Raw genomic sequence first — 24,728 nt, 5'->3', positions numbered from 1 at the left:
CATCCCATGCCCTGACCTTGTGGGTCACAGGGCTAACAGGGAGGTGAGTGTGACCCTCCTGGTGCCGTGGGCAATAGGTCCAAGGGTCCCCTCCAGACCCCGAGTCATCCCTGCATCCAGTGGTCAGAGTAAGCTGGTCATCTGAGGTATGTCCCGCCCACCTATGGTGACACCTTCCTGGAGCAGGTGTCTACTCGCCTGAGGGCCGGCAGGGCTCACCCTGGTGCTCTCTGGGTGGCACTGGTTGGCAGGCTCAAGGCAGCGCTCTGTGGTGGTGGCCCAGTGCTGAGGGAGCAGGCACATGGGAGAGACTGCTGTCCTTGTCACTAAACTTCTCTCGGTCACTAGGGTTTTAAGGCCTCAATTCATGTGCTGGCCAGTACTCTCCCTTGAGCCAGAGGGAAGGTCACCAAACCTGGGCCCGTCCCTGGGAATGCTGGCCCACCTGGCCTCTGGGTGACCAAGGCTGAGTGAAGGACTGCTCCGTGCACGAACAGGAGCAGGCGGAGGCCAGTGAGATGTGCTGAGCTCAGCCTGTGGTCCAGTCGGTGAGACCTGGATGCTGCCCGCTCTTCTCCCTGGGACCTTCCTCGCAGCCCAGAAGGACAGCCATTGCCAGATCCTACCCACCCGCCACCCTGGTCAGAAAGGGTCCTCTCCGAGTAGGGCACGGGCCTCGGCCAGGTGTTGCCACGGGACTCTGCACCCAGGTCTTTAAGCGGCTCACCAGCGACATCCCGCCATGCCCACACTCCACCCCTGGGCTGTGTCTGCACCCTGACCTCCCACCCTGTGGGCAGCACAAGACTCACCCATCAGGCCGCTGAGGAAGACCCCGTAGAGCGACAGGCCGGTGGTGGCTGCGTTCCACACAGTGCCGATGACGGCGTACAGCAGGATGGTGCCCAGGTTGCCAAAGAAGAGCCGGTTGGGCATGAAGTAGCCAGCATCCAGCACGATGGGGGGCAGCAGGTAGAAGAAGAAGACGGTGGGTGTGAGCGTGAAGGAGGCGATGTGGTCCGCTGCCCAGACGATGCCGCCCAGCACCAGGCCCAGCACAATGAGCAGAGCACTCTCAGGGACGACACTGGTGACCTTGTGGGACAGGTGGAACACTGCGAGGAGGACAGAGGGCAGGGGGACAATGAGCAGACTTGTGGGACAGGGCCACTGCTAGAGGACCAAGGGTGGGGATGGGTGGGCAGGAGGGGAGGGTGTTGGGGTGGGCACCCCAGCAGGGTCCTCCCAGTCCTCATCCCAGGTCCCAGGGCCATCCTCAGAGCCCTCCTGCCCTCTGGCTGTCCACACTTGGTGGTGGGTGGGAGTCATGTGCAGGTGGACAGGTCCCTTCTGGAGCTGGCTGTACCCACCAGAGACTGGCACCCAGACAGAGTCCAGGACAGGGCTGCTGGGGCCCCAGCCACACGGCCACTGCCCTCTCCAGGGGTTTGCGTTCAGGTGGGGAAGGAGGTGGGTATGCAAACTGGCAGAGACCCCATGTCAGTCTGGGCAGGAGGGGGCCACGCGGTGACTGAGAGAGGCCAGGGGCTGCTGGGTCCATCCCACAACCCCTGACCTGCCCAGCCCCCAGTGGGACTGATTTCTGTCCTCTGGGCAGCCACATCCACTCTGGTCCTGAGACCGCCTGACCAGACTGATCCTGAGGTCCAGAGCCTGCTCCATGTTAGTCACCTGTGGACTCTGGGCTGTCCTCCCTGGCTCTGCTTGACCCCTCCCCTGAGTCACCACCTCCAGGAGCAGTGTCCCCAGGGACAGGCACTAGAGCTCACAGGAGCCACATGGCCCCCGCCCTGGCCACTCTGCTGGCCAGCCCCGCCAGTGTCAGCACAGGCCACGTGGCCAGGCTCCTCAGTCCATCTGGGCTCAGAACAGAAGCGACACTTCAGTGGCTGGAAGGCCAACGGAGGGTGGCCCTGCTGGCGTGAGCTGTGAGTAGCACGGCAGACTCCTCCCTGTGCAGAGGGCCTCTTGGCTGAAGTGACTTCTTGGATGTTCAGAGGAAGGTTGCCGCCAAGCCCCGCAGAGCCCAGCTGCACCCACAGTGTGCAGAGCGGAGGCACCCTCAGCGCCCCGTCTCGGGGGAAGCTGCTGCAAAGCCGGAGTGTGTGGCAGTTTTCAGGCTGGAGAGGACCCACCCTGCCTAGCGGTGGCCTTGACTGGCTCCCTGGACTGTTCTCCATGTGTCATCATGGGTCCACTCCTGGGGGAGTGGTGCCCTTCCTGCCGCCCTGCCCTGACCTCCTAGCCTTCACCAGGAGCTGGGCTCTGCTGGCCAGTCCCTGAGTCTCAGGCCTGCGGTCCCCACTCTGGACTCCAAAGCACCAGCTCCAGGGGATGGGGACGCTCAGCAGAGGAAGTGCTGGTTGGAGCCTTCAGGACCTGTGTGGACCCAGCCCACGGGCCCTGCAGGCAGCGCCCCCACCTGGCCATGTCTGGCATTCAGCCAAGGTTCTGCTTTCCCGGCTGAGGGCCTCCACGGGGTCAGCTGGGGTCAGCTGGGAGGGCTGCCCTGTGGAGCGCCAGTGATGCTGGAGGCCTCACCACCTCCGAGCTGATTGCCAAACCAGCTAGACATGCGTGAGGAGCACATCACAGAAGGTGAACGCCCGGAACATGGGAGGCTCTGCCAGGAAACCAGGAGGGCTGGTTCCTGGAATCCTCAGGGCCCTGCCTGGGATTGGCCCTTGAGGCTCCAGGGCCTCACACAGGAAAGCATTCAGAGGGGCTGGCTTACAGGTGGCCCCAAGCAAATGCCCAGAGAGCCTCCAGTCCTCTGCAGGGCCTTCCCCTGACCTGGGCATATGGGGTCAGGCTTGCGGCAGCCCACAAGCACCCCTCTCCCTGCGGCTGCCCTCCTGCTCTGCTGCAGCTGGGGGACCTGGGCTGGCGGCACCTTGGGAGGCCCTTTCCGGCGCCGCAGGGGAGGCCAGGTTCTTTCAGTGGGCTCTGAAGCCCCAGGTCCAGGCAGCCCAAGAGCTCCTCTGCAGGCTCCAGGCTCAGCAGGTCCTGGCCAGCCAGGAAGCTGCCTTCCAAGGGCTCTGAGGCCATCGAGAGTCATGCTGATGAGTCCACCGTGGTGGACCCTGGACCCGGAGCCACGCACCAAGCCTCTGAACACCTGGATGCATGTCTAGAGATAAGCCAAGGACACTGCTCTCTGATCTTCCCCGGCCACTGGGCTTGGTGTCCTGAAGGGTGCTCAGAAAGACCAGGGTCCCTGCCCAGAGCCACCCTCCTGTGGGCTGCCCAGCTGCTGCCCTGACTGACCACTGCTCCCCAGTGCTAGTGTGGGACCACTCCCTTCTCCAGGAGGGAAGAGATGTGCCTCCCAGCTGCTGTTCTGGGTCCCCAGAGTCCCAAGCACAGAGCTTCTTGGGGGGGTGTGGCCCCCACCGTGCCTCTCCGGCCTGTCCTCGAGGCCTGGGGTGGGATCTTGTTTACAACAGCTGCACACCCACCCACCTGTGTGTCCAGGGTCGCCTGGCCTGGGGAATGGTGTAGTGCCCTTCTGTGACCTGGTGAGGCAGCATGGTGGCCACTGGTTAGACTGCAGAGGGACCTGGGAGACCTCGTTCCCCTCGCCCGAGCTGGGGCTGCCTCAGACCTGTCCCACTCAGACCTTCACTCTTGTACCCCAGCCTTTCCCCAAACAGGGTCTGAGACTGTGCCTCTGTGAGGTCCAGCCCAGCAGCCACAGGGCAGAGACAGCGCCCAGCCAGCTTCTCTCACACACAGCACGGCTGCCCTGGAGCTCCAAGTGCGCTAGACACCACCAGCTGACCCTTCTCACATTCCCATGGGCAGCTCAGGCGGTACCCTCCGACTGATGGTGAGCACGGTGGACGCGGCGGCTGGCTCCGACCCACGCTCATGCTCAGAAGACAGCGGGCTCTCACTGCGGAGGACGTGTGCCCACAGGCAGCGTCCACGGGCTCTGGCTGTCTCCAGCCTCTTGCCATCTTGACGTCAGCAGGGACGACCTGTCCGTGGCCTTCTGAGCACACTCTCAGTGCTCCCTGCAGGAGGTGCCTGTGGCCGCTGCCCACCTCCCTGTCGCCGGGGGCCGGCCCTTCTCTGGCGGTGAGGCCTGACCCTCCGCGGCTGGGCGTTCCTTCTCTGTGAGCTGGTTCTGCACGTGGGCTCCACCACTGGTGCTGACTCTGTCACCCACTTGTGGCTCTCCGTAGCTGAAGAGCCCGGCCCTGCCCCGCCCAAGTCTTTGCCACAACAGCCCTGCTGTGGCACCACAGGGAACAGGGGACCTGGGACAGTGGGGGCCTGTGTCCCTACCTTCTGTGGCCTGGCAGTGTCAGACTCGGCAAGAGCCCCTCAGCAATCAGATTCCCCTCAGTGCAGGGACACGACCCTCTCGCTGCCCTTCCCTCTGGGCTATCTGTCCTGGGCAGTGAAATCCCGACTCTCCTTCGTGTTCGCAGGGCACCTGGTCCTGACCATGGCTTGGCCTGATGGCCTTCTGGGCACCCCCTGGACTGGAGTGTCCAAGTGGCTGGAGGTGAGGCCCTGGTGTCAGCCCCGGGGAGGGCCAGGCAAGCCGGCTCTACACTTCAGCACAGGCTCTCCCTCCGTTTGCTCTCCCGGTCTGTGGTCACAGGTAGTTTCTCATCCTCAGGAACGTGTTGGTCATGAGGTCCGGGCACTGCGGGCACTGTCTTAGGTTCTCCATCTCCAGGAAACTTCCTGAGGCTTCCTGAGCCCCCCAGGGCTTCCCTGTTGCTGGCCCCGCCCACAGATGCTTCCTTGGCCACTGGCCCCACCCACTGATGGTTCTCTGGGAGCTAGCCCCGCCCACGGGCACTTCCCTAGTGCTGGCCAGGGGCTGTGGACGGAGTCTCTCTGCAGGGTGTCTGCAGGTCTCTGCACAGCCCAGGGGGCACTGGGGTCTTCCTGGCCTACGGTTTTCCTCTGGCCACTCTTCCTCCTCTGCCTTCACTGGATTCTCTCAAGCCTTCTGCCCTGCCAGTGTTAGGCTCTTGGTGGTCCCGCAGCTTCGAGCCTCTTCTTAGTCTAATGCCGCTGGACTGCTCCTGCTGCCAAGATCTCCTATGCACTGTCCAGGCTCTTGCCCCTGCATGGAGCTCGGGGAAGTGTCCGGGCTTCTCTCCCTCCGCTTCCCCTCTCCTGGGTTCTGGCCACCCCCGCTGTGCTGAGCTGTTTCTGTACACTTCCTGACCTGGACAGCTCTGTCCAGCTTATCTCTCCTGCTGACCCTGGGCCTTCTCTGGGCCTGAGCATCTTCCCCAAAGCTGGGATTGGGGCTGGACTTCACTTTCTACCGGTTCTCCTGCGGTCAGGACTTGCTGGGGTCACAGGGTCACGGCTCTGGTCCTCAGCTCCTCCTCACACAGACACTGGGCTGTCTGGCGGACAGGAGGCTCGATGCCGGTCTGCTGCTCTTGCCCTCACCAGCACTCCCCTCGTACCTGTGGCCACCTCTCAAGTGTCAGTCTGCCTTGTAATTAGCTGCTTAAACCAAAGACTTGGTTGATTGTAATTAGCAATTTGCTAGTGGCTCCTCAATTACGGGCATAATGGGTGTTTCAGGAGTCAGCCAGCCAGGGCCTGCAGATAGCCCACGGCGCCCAGTGCCTGTGTCTGCAGCTGGCTGCGTGGGCCCAGTGTGGTGGGCCATCCACACCCACGTGGCCTGGCCCCAGGCTCTGGGTGACCTGCTGTAGGTCAGAGCTGTCCCTCCCAGGGGCAGTTCTTATTTCAGTCTCCGTCTGACATCTTAGGGACAGAGGTGTGGAACACCTGCATGGCAGGCCTCACCTCCTTCTCTCACCCTCTACCACATCACAGATGCCGCCTGAGGATCGCTGCACTCCTCCTGCTCATCTGAGCACCGGTCACACCTGCTCCAGGGAAGCATGAGCATTCCCAGAAAGCTGGGAAGGAGGAGGTCGGCAGAGCCTGAGAGGGGACGCTGCTCAACTGTCCCCATCCGCACCTGGACTTCTCCCCGACTACAGCAAGCCCAGCCAGCTTGGGTGGAGAGAGACATGTACTCCGCGGAGAGCCGGTCCAGGGCGGCCGAGAGCATGGGGCAGGCCTGTGTTGCCACCTGGGTATGGAGCTCTCAGTCCATGCAGTTCACCAGGGACAAGTGTGGCCTATGGGTTGAGAGTGCAAAGGCTGCCTGTGTCACAAACATCCCCCAAAGGCCACGTGTGCACAGGTTGGTCCCAGGGTAGTGCTGGGGGAGGGGTGGAACCCGAGGGTTGGCCTAGGGGGGTCTGGGGTCCCTGGGAGGTGCCTTTGCAGGGGACTGTGGGATGTGCCCTCTTCTTGGCTTCCAGCCTTAGAGGCAATGGCTTTTGCTGTGCTGCATGCTCCCAACCATGGTGTGCCACCACAGGACCCGAGGACAGGGCCACGTGGCCATGGCCTGGCATCTTCAAGCGTGAGCCGACCTAAGCCTTTCCTCCTCAGAAGGTGGCTGCCCCGGGTACCTGCCACGGTGGCAGAACACTAGCAGAGGGTGACTGACTGAGCCTCTGTGACACAGAAGAGCTCATGCCCACAGCAGCACTGACCCAGGGCAGAGCACAGCCCAGACCTGTCAGAGCTGCCATGCCCAGTCGGGCTCAGCGAGCAGCCGCAAGGCCAAACTGAGACGGGCGGACAGGAGGCTCGATGCCGGTCTGCTGGTCTTGCCCTCGCCAGCCCAGAAACGAGCCCTGGCCAGGAAGGGGGGCCTCCTTCAGAGGACAAAGCGGGATGCCTGGGAAGCAGGAGGCACAGGCTGCGGGGGACAGTCAGGCGCCTTCCAAGGGACAGGACGGGGTGAAGGGACATGGCTGAGCCCACAGAGTCACAGCTAATTAAGCACAAATGGCCCAGCTCCTGAAGGTAATGCCGGGCAGCCGGCGCTTTAGTTCTAATTACAAACCCTCTGGAGGGAGTGAAAGGTCACAGGCACCTATCCAGCCCCGTGGGGACCAGGCACCGGGAATCACCTCACGCTGGGCCCCAAGGCCGTGGGCTTGGGACGGCAGGGCTACCCTGTGCCGCCCCTCATGATGCAGCCCTGGACAGGCCTGGTCAGCCTGGAGCCACCCCTGGCCAAGGAGCTTTCAAGGTGACAGCAGATTTAGCTGAGTCCACGCAAACGCAACAGCACAGTAAATCCCTTGGTTTTACTTTAACACATACAAGCCCCAGTGAATCAAACTCTGCTTAACGAAGCAGCTGAACCAGGTGGAGAGAATGGGAAGGGCCGCAGGCCACAGGCCACCTCCTCTGCCCAGTGAGGGCCACGTCAGACTGGCTGCCGCACACACCGGTACCGGGATCTGTGCACCCAGATCCATGCACGGTCCTCATGTGCCCCTGAGTCCCCCCAGCCCCCAGCCCCCGAGGAGCACACCCCATTCCCCTGACCTCGATCTCGCGGCACTTCCCAGCGGTGAGAACAGTAAGTGTGTCGGCGCAGAGCAGGGCAGGCGACGCCGGTATTTATAGTCTGACTCCGTCTCTCTGGGGTTACCTGACTGCCCAGCCCTACCTGCTCCACTCCAGGCATGGGCCCAGAGGTCCAGCTTGCTGGGGAGGCGAGGCCAGCAGGGACCCCACCCCAGCAGGCTCTCCACTGGGCCCGGTGGCCATTCAGGACTGGCCCTGCTGCCCACAGGTCATGAGGTGTCTTCAACAGCATCCACTTATTAAGACTAGGCAGACCTTCTCAGCTTTTAAATTTGAGAATGGAAACTGCTGATGGCTTCCCATGGGAGGGAGGTAGCCACTCCTTCCACCCCGAGCTGGTGAGCGGCAGAAGCCAGGGCACACGAAAGGCCAGGGCCCCGCCACCGCCTGAGCCCCAGGCCAGCTCAGACCGGCCTCTCTGCACTGGCCACAGCCTTTGGTCCAGACAGACAGGAACACCCTGCCCTGGTCCCCAGCGCTGAGATGGCACCCAGCCCTGATGTGCTCACTCCTCTCATGCTGTGGGCCTCCTCACTGGCTGCTGGGGCCTGTTCCACATCCTGTCACCCCTTTCCTGTCTGTTGTCTCACGAGTAACTTGTGTGCTGCTCACCAAGCCCCGCCTCCCCGGACCAGTGCAGTGTGCTCCAGGGGTGGAACCTCAGGGGATGGCCGCTGGGCGCCGGAGACGGGCTGTGCAGGGGTGGGGTCGTGCTGCGATCCGCCTGGGGCTGAGCAGTCTGAATCGTGACATGAGAAACCGCAGCCTGGTTCAGAGGCATCTCCATGGTGCTCTCTGTCACAGAGCAAGCAGCAGCCACATGGCAGGGTCACTAACGTGGCACATAATGTATGCATTAAGAGCAGGAAGGGCAATTGCTTGTTAAGCTAATTGAAAGTATGGACCATGATGTGGCCCACTGGGCCAGAGTCAGAGATGCCCAATGGGTGGCTCCCAACCACAGCGTCCTCCCTCTGGCTACCCTACCTCTGGGACGCACCAGGTCCACAGCACCCAGGCTTGCTTTCTTATTTTCTAACAACAGTTGCACTTCCGTGCTTGGGTGAGGAACCACATGGCTGGGCAGCTCCTATTGTCCTAGGGGTCTCAGCCTCATGATGCAACAGCCAGTGAGTCCCATGTTCTTCTGTGGCTCTCTTCCTCAGGGACATGCAGAGCGCAGAGCTCAGGGAGGCTCAGTCTCCAACAGCAATGGCAGGAGAATCCCAGGAAGGAAGGGGAGACCCAAACTCCAAGAGTCTGGCTGAGCCCCAAACCCCTGTGTGAATGACACTGGAGCGGGGCGGGTGATCTCAGCAGCAGGGCCACGGGGACAGCACTTGGAGTGTCTATCCACTCAGGTCAGTCAGTGGCCTGGGAAAACATCACAGAACAAAGCACAACAATCGACCCTTCCCAGAGCCACAGTCAGTCACAGCGACCTGTATGCCATCCAGAATCACTAACACACGGTCCCAGGGGAAGAGGGGACCGACCCATGAGTCAATCCAAACATGGGAGTTCACAGCAAAAGACTTGAGAACTATCCGGATGACGACTGGTTCATGAAGAAACGGGCTTGTCTCTGATTTAGAGCAGACGACCTCAGAGGAGAGCCGGGTTGGCAGACCTTGGGGAGGAGGCAGGTCAGGCAGGGTCTGGGCTCCGTGGTCAGTTTCACGGCCCATGTGCACTCACAAGAGCGCAGGGCCGTGGGCGAAGGGGAAGACAACTTTATCACAAGAAGAGGTGCTGCCCTGGGTCTGGTCTGCTGCCCTCTAAAACATAAGCTGTTGGAAAGAGCCAGATGGAGACTCTAGAGCTAAAGAATGCAGTATATGAAATAAAGATCCCATGGGGGCTGGGGGCGTGGCGGCGCACCTGTGTGAGACACTGGGTTCGATTCTCAGCACCACATACAAGTAAGTGAATGAGAATGAAGGTCCATCAACAACTGAAAAAATATTAAAAAAAGAAAAGATCCAACGAATAGGACTGAGCACCTAGAAATGGTAGAGAGACAGGAACAGAGAAGATCAATGGGAAGGATCTAATCTGCAGAACAGATGAAAAGAGATCTTTAAAACGTGACGGCGGGCAGTATGGAAAGGTTTAATGTTGGTGCAGCTGAGCTTCCAGAAGGAGGGGGAGGAAGCCAGGCACTGTAAGAAATGGCAGCCAGAAATGTCCCCAATCTGGTGACAGACACAAATTTATAGATTTGTGGAATTCTGCAAACCCCAAGCAAGACAAATACAAAGAAAGTCACCTCTTAGGCTCATCTGGGCCACACCACCAAACTCCAGACTGGGAGAGCCTGCTGCGTGTGCACTTCAGGTGACGCCCTCTGTGCTCCCCAGAGGCCCGAAGGCTGTGGTCTGCTGGGGACTCCAGGGCGGCTGCGGCTCCTTACCTGAGGGTGGGCTGCCTCTGTGGGGCTGGGAGTTCTGTGGCCTGTGTCTGGCGACAGGGCCTGAGTCCCTGACCCGACCCCACCCCAGATTCTCCAGGACCCTCAACACCCCCTTCCACTGCCCTATACAGTCCCAATGACTTGGGTCAGTCCCCGGATTCCCTCTGCTATGCCAACAGCCACAAGGGTGCTCTGCCGAGGCTACAGGCAGCAGGAGCCGTGGGTGGCGCTGGGTGCTGGGGCCGCAAGAGGTACACCCTGGTGGCTGGCTTCGTCTCCCTCCTTCTGGAAGTCCAGCTGGTGGCTGGCCTCCAGTGCAGCTATGGACACCTTCAGGTTGGCCCCAAAGGAGCAAGCCCTGGGCACCCAGACGGGGCAGGTGGTGGACAGGCGGAGCACCCTGCTGATCGGGGGCAGAGGAGCACCCAGGAGAGGTACCAGTGGCTGCCCTGCCTCACTTATACTCCAGAATGCCTGAGTGGCCACCAGGAAAGGCTATGACCAGGGCCCAGGGGCCAGATGTGTGGAGCCAGGATGGGCTGGCCTCGGCCTACCTGGGTGCAGCTGTGTCCTTCAAAGAGACCTCCAGCATGTGCTGACCAGGGAAGGAAGGGTGCTGGCTCCTCTGAGCAGTGGAAAGAGTTTCCTGAGGCAGGGGCCTCCCTGTGGCCTCAGGCCTGGCCACTCTGGCCCCCAGGAACCCCGGTGCTTTTCACACCAGACCCAAAGGGGCAGGATGGCCTGGGCTCAGGCATGGGCTGTGGGCAAGTCCCTGGCTGCCCGAGACAGGGCCTTCCTTGGGGCCGTGGACACTGGATGCCCACCCCGTAGTGCTAAGGGGGCTTCCTTATCCTGACCATGAGGGCTGTGCCAAGTGAGAGTCCTACGGCCACTGGATCCTGGCCAGCAACATGACCTGGCCAAGCAAGTGTGCCCAGCACCTGTATTCCCAGCAGACCCTCGGGAGGACCCTGGTCATTCCTCACACAGGTCTCCTCACTGACTCGACCTGGCCCCAGGGCTGGTGGCCTTTGGCTCACAGGGGCCGGGGGCACTGCCCACAGGCAGCCTGCTGGGGCCTTTAATGGAGAATGGATGAATCTTGGAATTGGCAACTGCTTCCCAATGGACAGGGAAGAAAGGAGCCCAGCGCTGGGCCTGCGGTGGGGGTGAGAGGCAAAGCAGCGTAGACGGGTCCCTGAGCCCAGGCCTGAAGCCCAGAGCAGCAGAGGCCTCCTCCCCAGCACTGCCCAGGGCTCCCCTGCTGAAGCAGGGAGAGGCCAGGGAGGTGGCTGACCCCGGCCACACCCCCTGTGGGACTCCATGTCCAGGGTCTGGGTGGCCCCAGGAAGCCCCAGCGTGGCCTGCAGAGCCACCCCAGTGGAAGCAGGAGAGAGACACTGAGGCAAAGGCCCGAGGCCACCCGCTTGGCAGGGACGGGGCGCGGCGGATGCTCGCGGGGCTGCAGGTGTGATCTCTCTGACCTTTGAATCTTTCTGTGAAAATCCCGGAGACTTTTGTCTGAGGACTGCTGTGAGATAAACTGTGTGGCAACAGTTCAGGGCTGTTGTACTCCTGCCTCCGCTGCTCACACGGCCGAAGCCACCATCATCTGGGAGGTCCCACCAGTCCCCGAAGCCAGGACTTTGTCATCAGCTGCTTCCGGGAAAGGATGGGCACCACTTTTTTCCAGGGCGGGGGATTGAGCCAGGGCACTTTGTCGCTGAGCAGTGTCCCCAGCCCTTTTTATCTTTGAGACAAGGATGTGCTCGGTTGCTGAGGTGGACCTGAGCTTGGGTCCTCCTGCCTCAGCCTCCCAAGGTGCTGGGATCACCGGCGTGCACCAGGGCACCTGCTGGGTGATTGGTTCTGTATTTGTGTGGCAGGGCAGGAGTTCAAAGGGCTTTGTGGGGTGGAAGTGCCACTCAGAGGCCCAGGAGCCCAGAGGCCCTCCACAAGGGCCAATCTCGGGATGCTGGGCTGAGGCATGAAGGGACTGCTGGGCCCTGCATGGACCTTCCACCTGAGCTCAGGCTTTGCTCATGGCCCATGGCTGGGCTATGCCCCCCCCACCGGGGTTCCCTAGGGCAAGCTGACACCCCAGGGACAGACAGCCCCCATCTGTGGAGCCAGAAGTCACGGTCCCTGCACACCGAGGGCTCTCTGTTCCCAGGACGTGCCAGGCCACTCGCTAGCAGGAAGTTTTGTCTTTCGGACCTGGTTTCCTGCAAGATGATTATCTCGGCTTGAAGAAGACAGATCCCCCAGGGCCTGTGGCCTGGCTGTTTGGGGGAGAGGGTTCCTTCGCTGGCTTCACCTGCAGACCTTTGCTGAGCCTCCAGGAAGGAGGGAGCTAAAGACCCAGTCACCTCAGCCACACAGCCCTGTGCCCAGGTCCCCACGTGGCCCCAGCACACAGCCCAGCCCCGGGTCTGACCCGGGAGATCCCGGGCCATCGTGAGAAGCATACACCGCACTTGAGAACGGGGCGCAGGGACCCACACTCAGGCAGCAGCGCCATCCGCTGGGAGAAGAGGCAGGTCCTGGACGGGAAACGCTTCCGAGACTCCCAGGCCCCAGGCGCCCTGCCGCCAGGGCAAAGCCAACCGCCATTAAACCATGAAGTCAAGACATTTTCTCAGCAAGCAAAGGGAAAAGGTCAAGAAATAAAACATGAGAGGAGGGGACCGTGTGGGGCCTGTGGCTGGCGGGAAGAGACTCGGGTGGGAGACATGCCCAGAGGTGCTCCTGGAGGCAGCCCTGGGTGAGGAAGCCAGGCCCAGCCATAGCCGCTGGGACAGGGGACCCTGCTGTGGGGCAGGGAGACTCCGCCCGGAACCCCCCCCGAGGGGCAACAGTGCACGCCCCTCGCACCCGGGAGCGGGCATCACTCCCATCTGTACTTGGCCCTGTGTGCACCGGCCCAGAACAGTCCTGGCTGGCCCCAGCAAGGGGACTCAGACCCCTTGACAAGAACAGGAGACCCTCTGAGCGGCGGTGCCCGGCAGAACACGGCAGCTTGTGGGGTTTGGGCAGAGCTGCCTGACAGCACCTGACAGCTCCTGGACAGCAGGCCCACACCTAGGAGGGAGGTGCTGGCTCCAGGCAGGACAAAGGGCTGCAAGGGCAGCTCGGTGATGGCTACTGCCCTGCAGCCAGGCAGGGCCCTGAGGTCCCAGCAGCGGTAGCTCTGGGGGCCAGTGAGGCATGCTGGGTCCTGTGGCACATGCAGGGGCTGGACCCACCTGGCCAGAGGGGCAGGAGAGAGTCACACTCTGTGAGTGAGGTTTTCCTGGTCACCTCAGGGAGCAGGGACCAGGGAGGGTGTGGTGAGAACTGCCTTTTTCCAAACCCTGAGCCAGACAGGTCTGTATCCAAGGGCGCAACCTGGAGAGGACACCGCGAGCCCATGCAGGGATGCCACCCAGCTGGCCGGCCAGCACCTCGTGGGCAGCTGTAGCCATTCACAGAGGGCCTCTACCCCTGGGCTGGGGACAGATGCTGACCAGAAAAAGGCCTTCTGACCCAGTCAGAAGGCTCTGAGCTCATTTTCTGGAAATCCAAGGTCAGCAGTCCAGCGGGACCCAGTAAGCACAAGCAAGGGGTGAGGAAAGGCGCAGATTTGGGGGAGGGAGGAGGCCTCATGTGCAGCAGATGCAGTCCTCTGGTTCCCACTGTCCTGTATCTGTGCCGTCACTTACTGCCCTCAGGTCTTCCTGTGTCTTTCCTGGGCAGGGCCCCTTCCTGTCTGCAGATGCCACCGTCAGATCACACAAGGTTTCAACAAAACTCGAAATGAAGGGTCATTTGCTCACCGGGGTACATGTGGGATCCTGGCCATATCTTACTATCCAGCATGCATCAGCAAAAGCCTGGGCCATGAAGAGCTCTTAGACCCCCCTGGCCTTCAGGGCAGGGGCAGGAGACCCTGCTCACGGTCAACAGGATGCCCATGTGGAAAGGCCCAGCAAACTACAAGACTTCAGAGTGAGTGTAGCTGGTTGCAGAAGGCAAGGTTGATACACAGAGTCAATGGGTTTCCTACGCATGGCAAGGAGCTGCGGGATCTGAATTTGAAGCACACCACCTCAGCATGTGTGCACACACACACTCCAAAGCAAAACCTGACCACACATGCACAACATGGATACAGAGAGAAGTACCACACTCTGACGCAGCAAACTGAAGGACACAATGGAGAGGTGGTCCATGTTCATGGGTACCAGTCTCCACACTAGCTGTGACTGCGACTTGCTGCTGGGCACTGCTTTAGCGCACCCCCCCAACCCCAGAAACATGTTTCATGATGCCAACAAACTGATTCTGAACATGTACAGAGAGGCAAAAGGCCAAGAATGGCAGAGGATATTGCAGGAGAGGAGACCAGCAGAGGATGGAGATTTCCACCCACCACCACAGGCAGGCCGAGGCCAGAGCCCAGACGGCAGGTCCACAGAACAGCGCTGGACACCTAGGCATGGGCTGCCTACTTGCAGCTCTCTGGCTGCCACAGGAGCTGGGAGACGGAGATCAGGAGTCGTTCCAACAATGGCACTGGTCAGCCAGACAGCACATGTGCCCATGTGTGCACAGCCACCCAGGATGTCCACACTCCCCTCCCCCACAGAGCAGCTCAGCATGGACCCAGTCTGCATGTAAATCTGCAAAGCTTCTAGAGGGCACATGGAGGAGAATCTAGATGACTGTGGGTTTACTTCTAGACATAACACCAAAACCTGATTCAAAAAAAAAAAAAACAACAAATTGGACTTCTTCAAACTAAAAAGTTTTGTTCTACAAAGTCACTATTAAGAGAATGAAAATACACGGTGTGGCGACCACGCCTGCGATCCCAGCAACACGGGAGGCTGAGGCAGGAAGATCTCGAGTTCAAGACCAGCCTGGGCAATGAAGCCAGACCTGTCTCAAAGAATAAAAAGGGCTGGGATATTGCTCAGTGACATGACCCTGGGTTTAATCCCAGCAACAATAAATAAATAAATAAAATGGGGGGAGATGAAAACCATCCAGAATTGGAAAAAAATACCTATAGAGGCTCAGATCCAAAACACACAAAGAGCTGCGAAAACTCCGGGAGAAGGCGGCCAGCTCTGTCAGAACACGGTCAGACACCGAAACGACTCCTCGCGAGGGACCAGAGGGCCGCCCCGTGTGGAACGGCACTGCACGCCTCGGGTGCACCCACACCTGTCACAGTGGCCAGAGCACAGGACACCAGTGCTGAGGAGGCCTGGGGTGTGGCCACTCTGCAGGACGGTGTGCTTCTCAGGAAGCGCGACACCTCCTACCCTGGACCCAGAGGAGCTGAAAACATGCCCGTGCAGAACCCGCACACAGGGGCTGGGGGAGCCTCACTCAGAGGTGCCAGACTTGGAACCACCAGACCTCGCGGTGGGGAGTGACAGCGAGCCCCGGGTCCCCCGGAGGGGCAGTACACAGCACAGAGAGCCACACGGAGCCCCAGAGGAAGCTGCAGGGCACGTCACCCCCTGGAGGGGGCCTCCCTGAGGGCTGCACCTGGTGACCTTCTGGAAAGGCCAAGCTAGGAGGGGAGAGAGGGAGTGGTCAGGGGCTGGGGAGGCCGCGGGAGAGGGCAGGCGCAGGGCTGTCAGGGCTCCGTGTGGTCCTGCGCTGCGGACGCCTGGCCTTGCCCCTCTGTCCAGGGTGATCACGTCAGAGCAGCGGGCTGTGCTTGCGGCCTTGCGGCCTCTCCAGGGCACACCCTGCCCACAGGGGAAGGGGCAGGCCTTGGGAGGGGCATGGGAACTCTACTCTCTGATCCACCATTCTGTAAGTCTGAAACTTGACTAAAAACAAAGTCTATGATGTCTAAGAGTGTCACAGAGGCCACCGCTGGGGGTGAGTTGTGACAGCCAGGCGAGGGACACTGGATCAGGCCTAGGGATTTAGAGTGGAGGGGCGGAGCCTGGCACTCCTGCCACTGCTCACCTGGGCTGAGCGCCTCCGAGTCTGGGACTTCAGGCCAGGTCAGCTGTCTGCTGTGACCCCACTGCACTGACAGAGCCCTCAGATGCCACCAGGATCAGAGCCAAGGGAAGCCCCTTTTCACTGGGGAGTAACAGGAGGAAAAGGTGCTGGTATATTGGGGGCTTCCGGGGTGATAGAGCTGCAAGAGCAGGGCTTGGGTGTGCATTCTGCCAACAGCTGGACAGCAGGGGGACTGGACACCTGCCGCGGGGGTCAGCACAGGCAAGATGTGCGTGCTGGGCAGTGGGGAGGGCCAGCCCAAGAAGCCAGCTGCTGGGGGCCGTAGTGAGCTGGAGCGGCAGGGAAGCGTCCCGAGCCTGGGCACCCTCTCCTGCACCTCCAAGGGGCCACCTCCTGACCCCCCCATGCTGGGGACTGCGCATCCCTCTGAGTACAGGAACCTCTCCCAAAGGCAGCCCAAGCCCAGCCTTGCGCCTTGATGCTGGCGTCAGATGGGCCCCACACAATGGCACGTCCCCAGCTGCCTCCTGGCTCTCCAGTGGGACCCAGCCCTGCTGCACCCACGCAGCCCCACCAAGGCCACCATGCAGAACGGAGCAGAACTCTCAGGTGGGCAGACCTGCTCCCAGACCTCCTGGGCTCCCGCCTTGCCCACACCAGGCTGCGCCCTCCCCCTCCACCAGGTCACGCTCCCCATCCCAGGTGGGTGTGCTCACTCCAGTGCCTCCAAAAGAGTGGCCCGTCACCATCTGGCCAGCGGCCTGGGAGGAGCAGGTGGAGGCTGAGCTTGGACCTGGTGCCCCAGGGCCCTGTCCTAAGGGACCGTGCCACCCCTCAGTGCAGGGGTGCAGCTGCAGATCCTGCATCCACCCCCCAAACACCCAGGAATCCCCAGGACGGCTTCCCGAGAGTTCTCAGGACAGCTTCCCCCAGGAGCCACCAAGTTCCACACTCTGTTTCCACAGCTCCAGAAACCAGGCCTTCCAACCTCCCAGCCTTCCCTTCCTGAGAACTCAAAACCGGTTGGACTTTGGTACCTCGGCTCTGCAGGTGGTGAATTCAGCAGGTTCCTGATTTGGTGTAAGGGGAGACAGCCTGCCACCCCCACTTCTGCTGCCTCCCCTGGGTCCTTAAAGGGACACTGCTGTGCCCTTCCCAAGCAGCTCCCAGAGCTTGGGCTGGTGGCCCAAGCTGGGCTGGTTCCCACAAAGACCCCAGGACCCCTCCTAGCAGCACCCTGGCTGGCTCCTGGCCATGTCCTTCCTCGGGGCAGAACTTTCTCTGGGGGCCCGGGGGCTGACTTGGCTCATCTGCCCCTGGGGCAAAGTCCACTCCCTTCAGCCTGCACTGAAGTCCCCACCGCCGGCCCTGGCCACCCACCACTGCAGCCCCAGTAGCCCTGCTCCATCGTTCCCTGAACTAATCTGCCACCTGTCCCCCTTCTGTGTCCTGCTGGCCCTCCTCCCTTGGTCCCTCTGCTTGGCCCATTCCCTCCTCTGAGGACCCTCACCATGAGCATCCCCTTATAGCAGGGTGCCCCGTGCACCACCTGCCACCCCCTTATAGTAGGGTGCCCCGTGCACCACCTGCCCCTCTGCCCCTCTGAACCCTCAGCCTGCCAGCATGCGACCATCCCCTATAGTTAGGCAAATGACACTCAGTGACAGCACAGCTGCCCCCAAGAAAAGGCAGAGTGGCTGAGCTCGGACATCAGCCCAGTCTAGGTGTCTCCCAGGACAGCGGACGACCACTATAGCACTCGCCATGGCCCAGCCACAGCCAGGGTGGCCAGGTGCCCTACAACAGGCGTCCCATGCCCCACCCCTCCTCTCTGACCCTGCCCCCTTCTCCCTGCTGTACTCATGGGCCACTGACCCCTCTTCCTGGCCAGTCTGCGTCCTCACAGAGGCTGGCTGGGTGCAGGACCTCTTGTGCATCCACAAGGCAGATCCGATTGTTCAAGCCCCAACCATCGGTGCTGGGCGGGGCACTGCTGCTTGGGCCTGGATCCACTCTGTCCCAGCACCAGGTCGGACCTGCTCAGGATGTGCCTGCCTCTTGGAGTCTGGGTCTCCAGAGACAGAACCAAGGAGGCCACCGACCTCAGCTCCTGTGGGGTCACAGCTTCCCCAGGTACCTGGCCTCCCCAGGGGAGCCCCTGTGGGCTCCCGGCTGAAACTTGGGATGCGTCCTTCCTGGGGACTCCGCTGCAGATCAGACTGGTGGCTCCTGTGCAGCTGGTGCAAGGGCGTTCCATGGTGTGCAGCCGCAGGGGGCTTTGTGGAAGTTTGGAGAAGAATTTGGCAAAGGTGCTTTGGGAGCCCCTGCCTGGGTCCAGTGTGCAGGGGTCTGTGGGAGACCAACATTTGCTCCCCGCCACACACACATTCCCCCCCCCCCCCCCGCGTGTAGCTGTCCCCTCACTCACACATCCGTCCCCTCCTGCGATGCCTCTCTACACAGGTCCCTGAATTTGCAGGTCTGCAGGCGGCCCCTGGGCACAGGCAGGTGCCAGCACAAGGCAGCCGCAGCCAATCCCTGCCCTCCTGGCTGGCCCGGCCTGGTGCATCCGAAAGCACTGGAGCTGGGGAAGGACTCCTGGGCGCTGGAGGGCTGGGGGCTCTGAGCTCAGAAGCTATGGGGCAGCAGGGATGCTGGATGCCAGTGGACTTGAGGGTGGAGGCCAGGGGGCCAGGCCAGCTGGGCTGGGGGCTGCCAAGGGCCCCGGGCTCCCCAGCACTTCAAGATCCCTGCTCCTGAGAGGCCCCAGGAGAGAAGACTCAGGTTTGAGGAAGAGCAAAAGAGACGAGGCTGAAGGGAGGCAGGATTGAGGCCAGAGGGTCGGGAAGTCATGGGGACAAGGCCAGGAGGCCGGGCTGCAGGCCAGGCTGGGCAGACGGGTCTGTTCAGCTCCTCATACCAGAGACACCAGCGGCCCTGAGGTGTCCCACCCGGTGGGCAGGGACCTCAGTTGCCCACACAGCCAGACACAGCCAGGGCAGGCGGGACGGGGAAACGGCCTGCCCAGCCCAGCTGTGAGACAGGGCATCCCAGGACCCGGTGCTGAGGCTCGGCACCGGGACACCCATGGCCCCTGACTGGCACCTTGTCATCTGACACCGAGACCCAAGTGGGACTCAGCCAGCCCTCGGAGGCAGGACACAGACGGCAGCCTCAACCCTAAGCGCACAGGGGTGGAACAGAGCCCCGCCCGCGCCATGACCCGACCACCTGAGTGAAACAGGCCGTGGGGGCCGGGACGGCACAGCCCAGAGATGCAGAGCTTCCTGGCTCATGGTGGGTGTGCACAGTGCAGGGGCCTCAGGGTGGGCTCTGTGTCTGGGCTCCCTGAAAGATCTTTCCCTTCAGGAAGCATCAAGTGGAGGACACCTGCAGGTCACTCTTGTGAGCAGGAAGCACTGACGGCTCCTCCCTGGCCCTGGATGCTGTCAGCACTGCCCCAGCTTTATCCCTCTGCTCAGGGTGTCTGGGATCCCAACGCCTACATGAACTCTCCCAGCGCAGCTTCTGCACACCAGGCCTTCAGCACTCCTGGGTAGACTGCAGGGAGTCCTTGGTCCTGGCTTCTGATGAGTGCTCCTTCCTACAAACCTGTGGGACCACCTCTCCTGTTGGAACTGGGTCCACTGGGGCCCACTGACTCATCCTCTCCTAGGAGGGCTGGGGCTCCTGCCATTTACCATGGTCCTCCTAGGTCACCCTTCCCCAGATCCTGTCCTGCGTTCCTTCAAGGAGAATCCAAGGAACTCAGCAGAAGAGGATGGAGCAGACAGTGAGTGAGCCAGGCTCTGGACAAGATGGTGGGACAGAGCTGGTACATTGCTGGCAGGTTGCAGGGGCTCCTGTCTCCGGGGTCAGAGCCCACAAAATAAATCTTGAGCCTAGTGTTTCAACCCTAGAAGGCAAACATGACTCCACATGGGACAGGAGTGGAGAACACCAGGGCGGTGGACAGCTGTTTCTGGAAGGAATCCAGGTACCAGGCAGGGGTTCAGACAAGTCACCCCCAGTGGCCCAGGCTTCCCCGAGCACCCTGGACAAGACAATAGAGGGTGGCTGAGCCCCACCCCAAAGTCTTGGAGGGACAGAGAGCATAGTGACAATGACCTTCTGGTGCCCCACCCAAACAGTAAGGACAAGCAGGTGGTCCCTTGGGGGTGACCAAGATTTGAGAACAGGAACAGGGGACCTGGGGACCAGAGCTCTGGATCTTGAAAGGCCACCACCACCTTGGGGAAGTCAAGGCCCGTGTCCCACTGGTGTGACACCCGAGGGGCTACACAGAACCAGGTGAAGGGGCGCAGCCTCCTCCAGGTCCGTGGGCCCTGACACCATCAGGCCACCTTCTCCCTGTCAGCCCAGGCCTGACCCTCCCCAGAGCCTGTAAGGACCTCACAGATGATGACGTGGGCCATGGTGCGTGGGCAGGATGGCCGCCGCCCAGCGCCAGCTCTGTCCTGGGGCCCAGGGTGAGGTGCCTCTCCTGGGGGCACAAATCCCCTGAAGATGGCCGGCCTGCATGCTCCTGTCCCACCACCACCGCCACCACCCCGACCCCGGCCCTCAGGCAGCTGCTCAGTAAGTGGACCTCAGCCCCAGGAGCTGCACCTCCCTGGCAGCCTGAGAGCTGGACGCTGCCTGGGCCGTTTTCTGTCCTACAGCCAGCGTAGTGGTCCGAGCCCAGGCCAGCGTTCCGCCCCTCGGCACAGCCCCGACAGAGACCAAAGTCCTCCGAGGCCTGCACTGGAGCAGGCTCCCTCTTCCTCCAGGACAGCCTGCCCTGGCTCCTGAAGCGGCCTGGACCCACCCCAGGTGGGCGCCACCCCAGCACTGCCCGGGGCCTGCCCTCAGGGACTTCAGCACCAAAGGGGGCCGGGAAGGAGGAGACCAGGCCTGGACCAGGGCATCTGGCCTTTGACAGCATGGGACAAGGACAAATGACCATGTGTGCTTGCTGCAGGGGACCCCCATGGGGAGCTCATGGTGGGTGTTCAGGGTGGCCAGAGGGAGGAGTCTGTCATGCCCCAGGGCAAACTGACCTCCGGTCACTGCCCCCCAACAGGTGGGATCCTCCAGCCTACCTAGCCGGGCTGTGGGCAGACTCCTGGCCTTGGGGCCTGCTCTCAGCCCTCCTCGAGTCCAGCTGCAGAATCGACACTGCCTGTGTCCCAGGCCCCCGGCCAACCTCCCCAGCTTCGGTCCTGGCTGGAAGAAGGCTGGCATCTTAACGGCCAGGCTGGCATGAGAGTCGGGGACACCCAGGGACCCAAATGCCTGGGAGGCCACACAGAGCAGCCCTTCCTCCCTGGGACCATCTTAAACAGGGGCATTGGCCTGGTCAGAAGAGCTCTGTTCTGGGCCCTGGTGGGGGCTGCTGGAGTCCGGAACGGCCCCCTTTCTCTGAGTCTCTGAGCCCCTGTGCCAGTGCCAGGGCAGGTGGAGGGAGGCATCTGAGGTCGCCTGCACAGGGAGGGGTCTGGGAGGCTTCTGAGGGGGCAGGTTGGGGTCAGCAGGGATCTGAGCAAGTCCAGAGTCCATGGGGGAGGGAGGAGCCATGAGGCGGGGCTGGGGGTGTCCCTGCCCCCAAGGTGGCTCCCAAGGCTAGATGCTGGGCGGAGCTGCATCCTCTCTCCTGTGCAGGCCTCGGTGGACAATGGGTTGTTGGGGGAAGGGGAGCTGCAGAGGGTGGGTGGAGCTGGGTGGAGTCCAGAGACAGTGGGTCTGACCTGGGGCTGGGGGACGCTCCACTGTGGCCCTATCTCATTTGTCCCGTCAGGGTAAGCGTGAGCTCTGGTTCTGAAGAGTGTTGGAGGACCATCCAGGGCCTGTGGAGGCTGAGCTGTGGGGAGATGTCTATGCTGGGGTGCCTGGTAGGCAGCCGCACTTGAGAAACCCTCCTGGAGGTGGGGGTCCCCTGTCCCAGGGTACCTGGAGGTGTGACACACAGTGAGGTGCAGGGAGAGGGCCCTGGGAGCTGACATCTGCAGGCTTGAGCAGGGGCAGCCAGCAGATGGAGGAAGCTGGGGTGGGTGGGGGGACCAAGGGGAGTAAGGGTATGGGGTCACCAAGGGCCACACTGAACTACAGGAGCCTTGGGGACCTGGGCAGCACATTCCAGGCGTTAGGGATGCGTGAGTGGAATAGGAAAGGCCAGGCTCGGGTGGGCCCAGCTCCTTCTGCAGGGCTGCCCGTTCCTGGGCGGGACCCAGAACACAGCCTCCAGATACAGAATGGGCAGCTGAGTGGGTGGGAGTAGGGTCTGACCCCTGCCCATAGCAGAGGGCATCCCCAGGGGGCTCAATCAATGCCAGGGGTCCTTGCCTGTTGTCTTGGACCAATGCTTGGCTGTCACCCTCAAGTGGGGACTGACAGTGCTGGGTTAACTGGTGGACCCTTTCAAATGGCAGACACCCAGCCGGGCCCACGGCCCTCTGAGGGAGCTGCTGACTGCCTACCCTCATGCCCTCATGGACACCCTCTCAGGACCCTTCTTAGTGACTGGAAAAGCTTCAGGGTTGGGCGCTTCCTGACAAATAACACACTCAAGGCCAGCAGAACCCTGGTCAGTGTGCCTGCCCACTGGCCTCCCAGAGCAGAGCACAGCTGACCAGCTGGCTGGTGCCCAGGCTCTGAATTGATACCAGGGCCATCGGGGTGCCCCAGGAGCACAGAGGGTGCACGCTCACTTACACACCCGGGCAACTGCAGTCCAGGCAGGAGCAGTGGCAGCCCCAGGAAGGGGTTCTGGTACCCCAGGAGGAGGCTGGTCCTTCTGGTCTGAGCGACCTTAGGAGGCAGGCAGCCTGTTCACGCTCCACAGCCAACCCCACATGCTGACCTGAGAGCCCAGGGGACAGACTGAGCAAGGGACCAGGCAGCCAGAGGAGGGAGAGCAGGCTCCTGGGGATCCGTGAGGTGGCAGAAGCTCTCAGCAGAGCTTTTAGGGACACGGCAGAGATGAAATGGGTCAGCGGGCAGGGGCCACAGGCCCCTCAGGATAGAACTCAGGCAGTCCTCTGCGGTGACCGTTGGGCTCCAGCCAGCTTCAGAAGACAGGCCCACCCAGCCCATGTCCTCTACCTTGCTCTCCCAGCCCACCCCTCTCCTGTCCCACTGAGCCCGGGGAGGGTGGCTGGGGGCTCCCTGCCCCTCCCCACTGTAGAAGCTCCGTGGAGACCTCCCTGGATGAGCAGCAGCGTCTGGCTTGTTTCTCTTGGCCCCCACCCAGGTCCTGCCACCCCCCCAGGCTCCACCTTGAAGTCACCCAGGCCACCGCAGTCCAGGGAGACCCTCCCCTTCAGGAAGACACTGAAACGTTGATCTTCCTAAGCTCCCAGGAGAGCTGACCTTCCTCTCACCTTGTCCAGGAGTTACCTGGGATCCCCACATTCCTAACTCACTGGGCCAGTTAAGAGAAGAGCAAGAGTCCTGGGCAAACTGCTCAGGTGAATGGATTTTACTGGGTTTCGTTTTGGGAAGCATCTTTTTTCCCTTCTGATGTGAAACAAACATCACTCCAGGGCAGACTGCAAGGACCGTCCCATCCAAGCACTGAAAAGCAGCAAGGAACCAAGCAGCCCCTGTGTCTACAAGTGCATCTGGGCAGATGTCAAGCTCAGACCTGTACCCAGAGGGCAGCTGAGCGCCCAGACAGGCGCGGTCAGGACCATCCAGGGCAACACAGCCAGGGTGGTGGCCCAGAGGCTCGCAGCCTGCCGACTACCAGCCACGCGCCCCTGGGCTCCTGGGCTCCCCACACCCTTCCCCAGAGACAGGCGGAGGTGAAGGCAGTTGGGCTCTGCCCCTCCCGCCCGGCAGGCTCCGGGGAGCATGGGGTGTGGGGGGCTGCAATGGTGGAATACGCGACCCATTAGGCCCCCAGCCACTTACCAATTTTGGCTAAGCTGGCCACGAGAATCCAGAGCGCGATGATGTACGGGTCCTGGACGTGGTGCCATTTGAAGGTGACTACCTGGAATCCCTGGCTCGCGCTGCTTGGCTCCTCCTCGAAGCCCCTGACTCTTGGCAGTCCGCCCAGCGTCAGCACCAGCGCCAGCAGCGGTCCCCAGAAGGGGCCCGGGGACTCGCGCAGCCACATCACCGCGGCTCCTCAGTGCCGGGTTCGGATGCGCATATTGAGGTAAGTCCCTGCTGCGCTCCGCTCCGTCGGACGCGCGCTCTGGGGCAGCGGGCAGCGCACAGAGCCCAGAGTGCTCTGGGTGCCGGCAGCAGTCCGTCCGTCCCCGCCCGCCCGGGTGGCCTTTAATCCCAGGGCCCCCTCCCGCCCCAGGGCGGGGCCTTCCCGCCCCCGCGGCTCACACGTGAGAGCTGACAGTCGCACGCTCGCGGCACGCCCGCCTGGCCTGTGCACGCCCATGGGGCAGCCGGACCCCCGCCCCAGGCCAGCACGCCCGGTGCCGCCTGCTATGCTAGGAGCCCACCACCCGGAGGGCGCCTGAGAGTGGTCGCGCCAGGAAGGATGAACCAAGAGCCGCGAACCGGCGGCCGCCTCCCTCCCTTCCCGGCTCAGCTGAGTCTTTGAGTGGGCGCAGGCCGGAATGGGCCACATCCCCACGGACTCCACCCGATGGGTGGGCCCAGCAGTTCTAAGGCCTAGGGCGCCCCTCTGCGGTGACCGTTGGGCTCCTGGCTGCTGTGACATTGGCAAGGCCTGGGACAGTGCAGACCCTTAATGGAAGAGGACCCTGACTGTGGGTCTCGCCTTGGACTCCAACCCACACTCCAGGACAGGGCTGAACAACTTGTCAGGAACTAGGGCTCCGCTGCCTGACCCGAGCCTGATCTTTAGGTCCCTTTGCCCTGCCCTCCACACCACCCCTGGTCTCAGAGCTCAGAGGAG

The 24,728-nt window shown here is 62.0% G+C and overlaps 1 protein-coding gene across 1 annotated transcript in view; it reads right to left on the bottom strand.

Annotated features, from left to right (window-relative positions):
* The window catches only part of Slc9a3 (solute carrier family 9 member A3), a 35,792-nt gene extending 11,826 nt beyond the window's left edge, over nt 1–23,966 (bottom strand). Inside the window, exons 1-2 of the mRNA XM_077109503.1 lie at nt 23,759–23,966; nt 813–1,115 (exon numbers count right to left, since the gene is read on the bottom strand). Of these exons, the coding sequence (XP_076965618.1) occupies nt 813–1,115; nt 23,759–23,966 (511 nt within the window). The remainder of the gene's footprint in view (nt 1–812; nt 1,116–23,758) is intronic.
* Nucleotides 23,967–24,728: the final 762 nt, after the last annotated feature.

The sequence above is a fragment of the Callospermophilus lateralis genome, chromosome 5 (genome assembly GCF_048772815.1).
Source record: "Callospermophilus lateralis isolate mCalLat2 chromosome 5, mCalLat2.hap1, whole genome shotgun sequence".
NCBI classification, from domain to species: domain Eukaryota; kingdom Metazoa; phylum Chordata; class Mammalia; order Rodentia; family Sciuridae; genus Callospermophilus; species Callospermophilus lateralis.
This window is presented reverse-complemented; position numbering and strand designations above follow the sequence as displayed.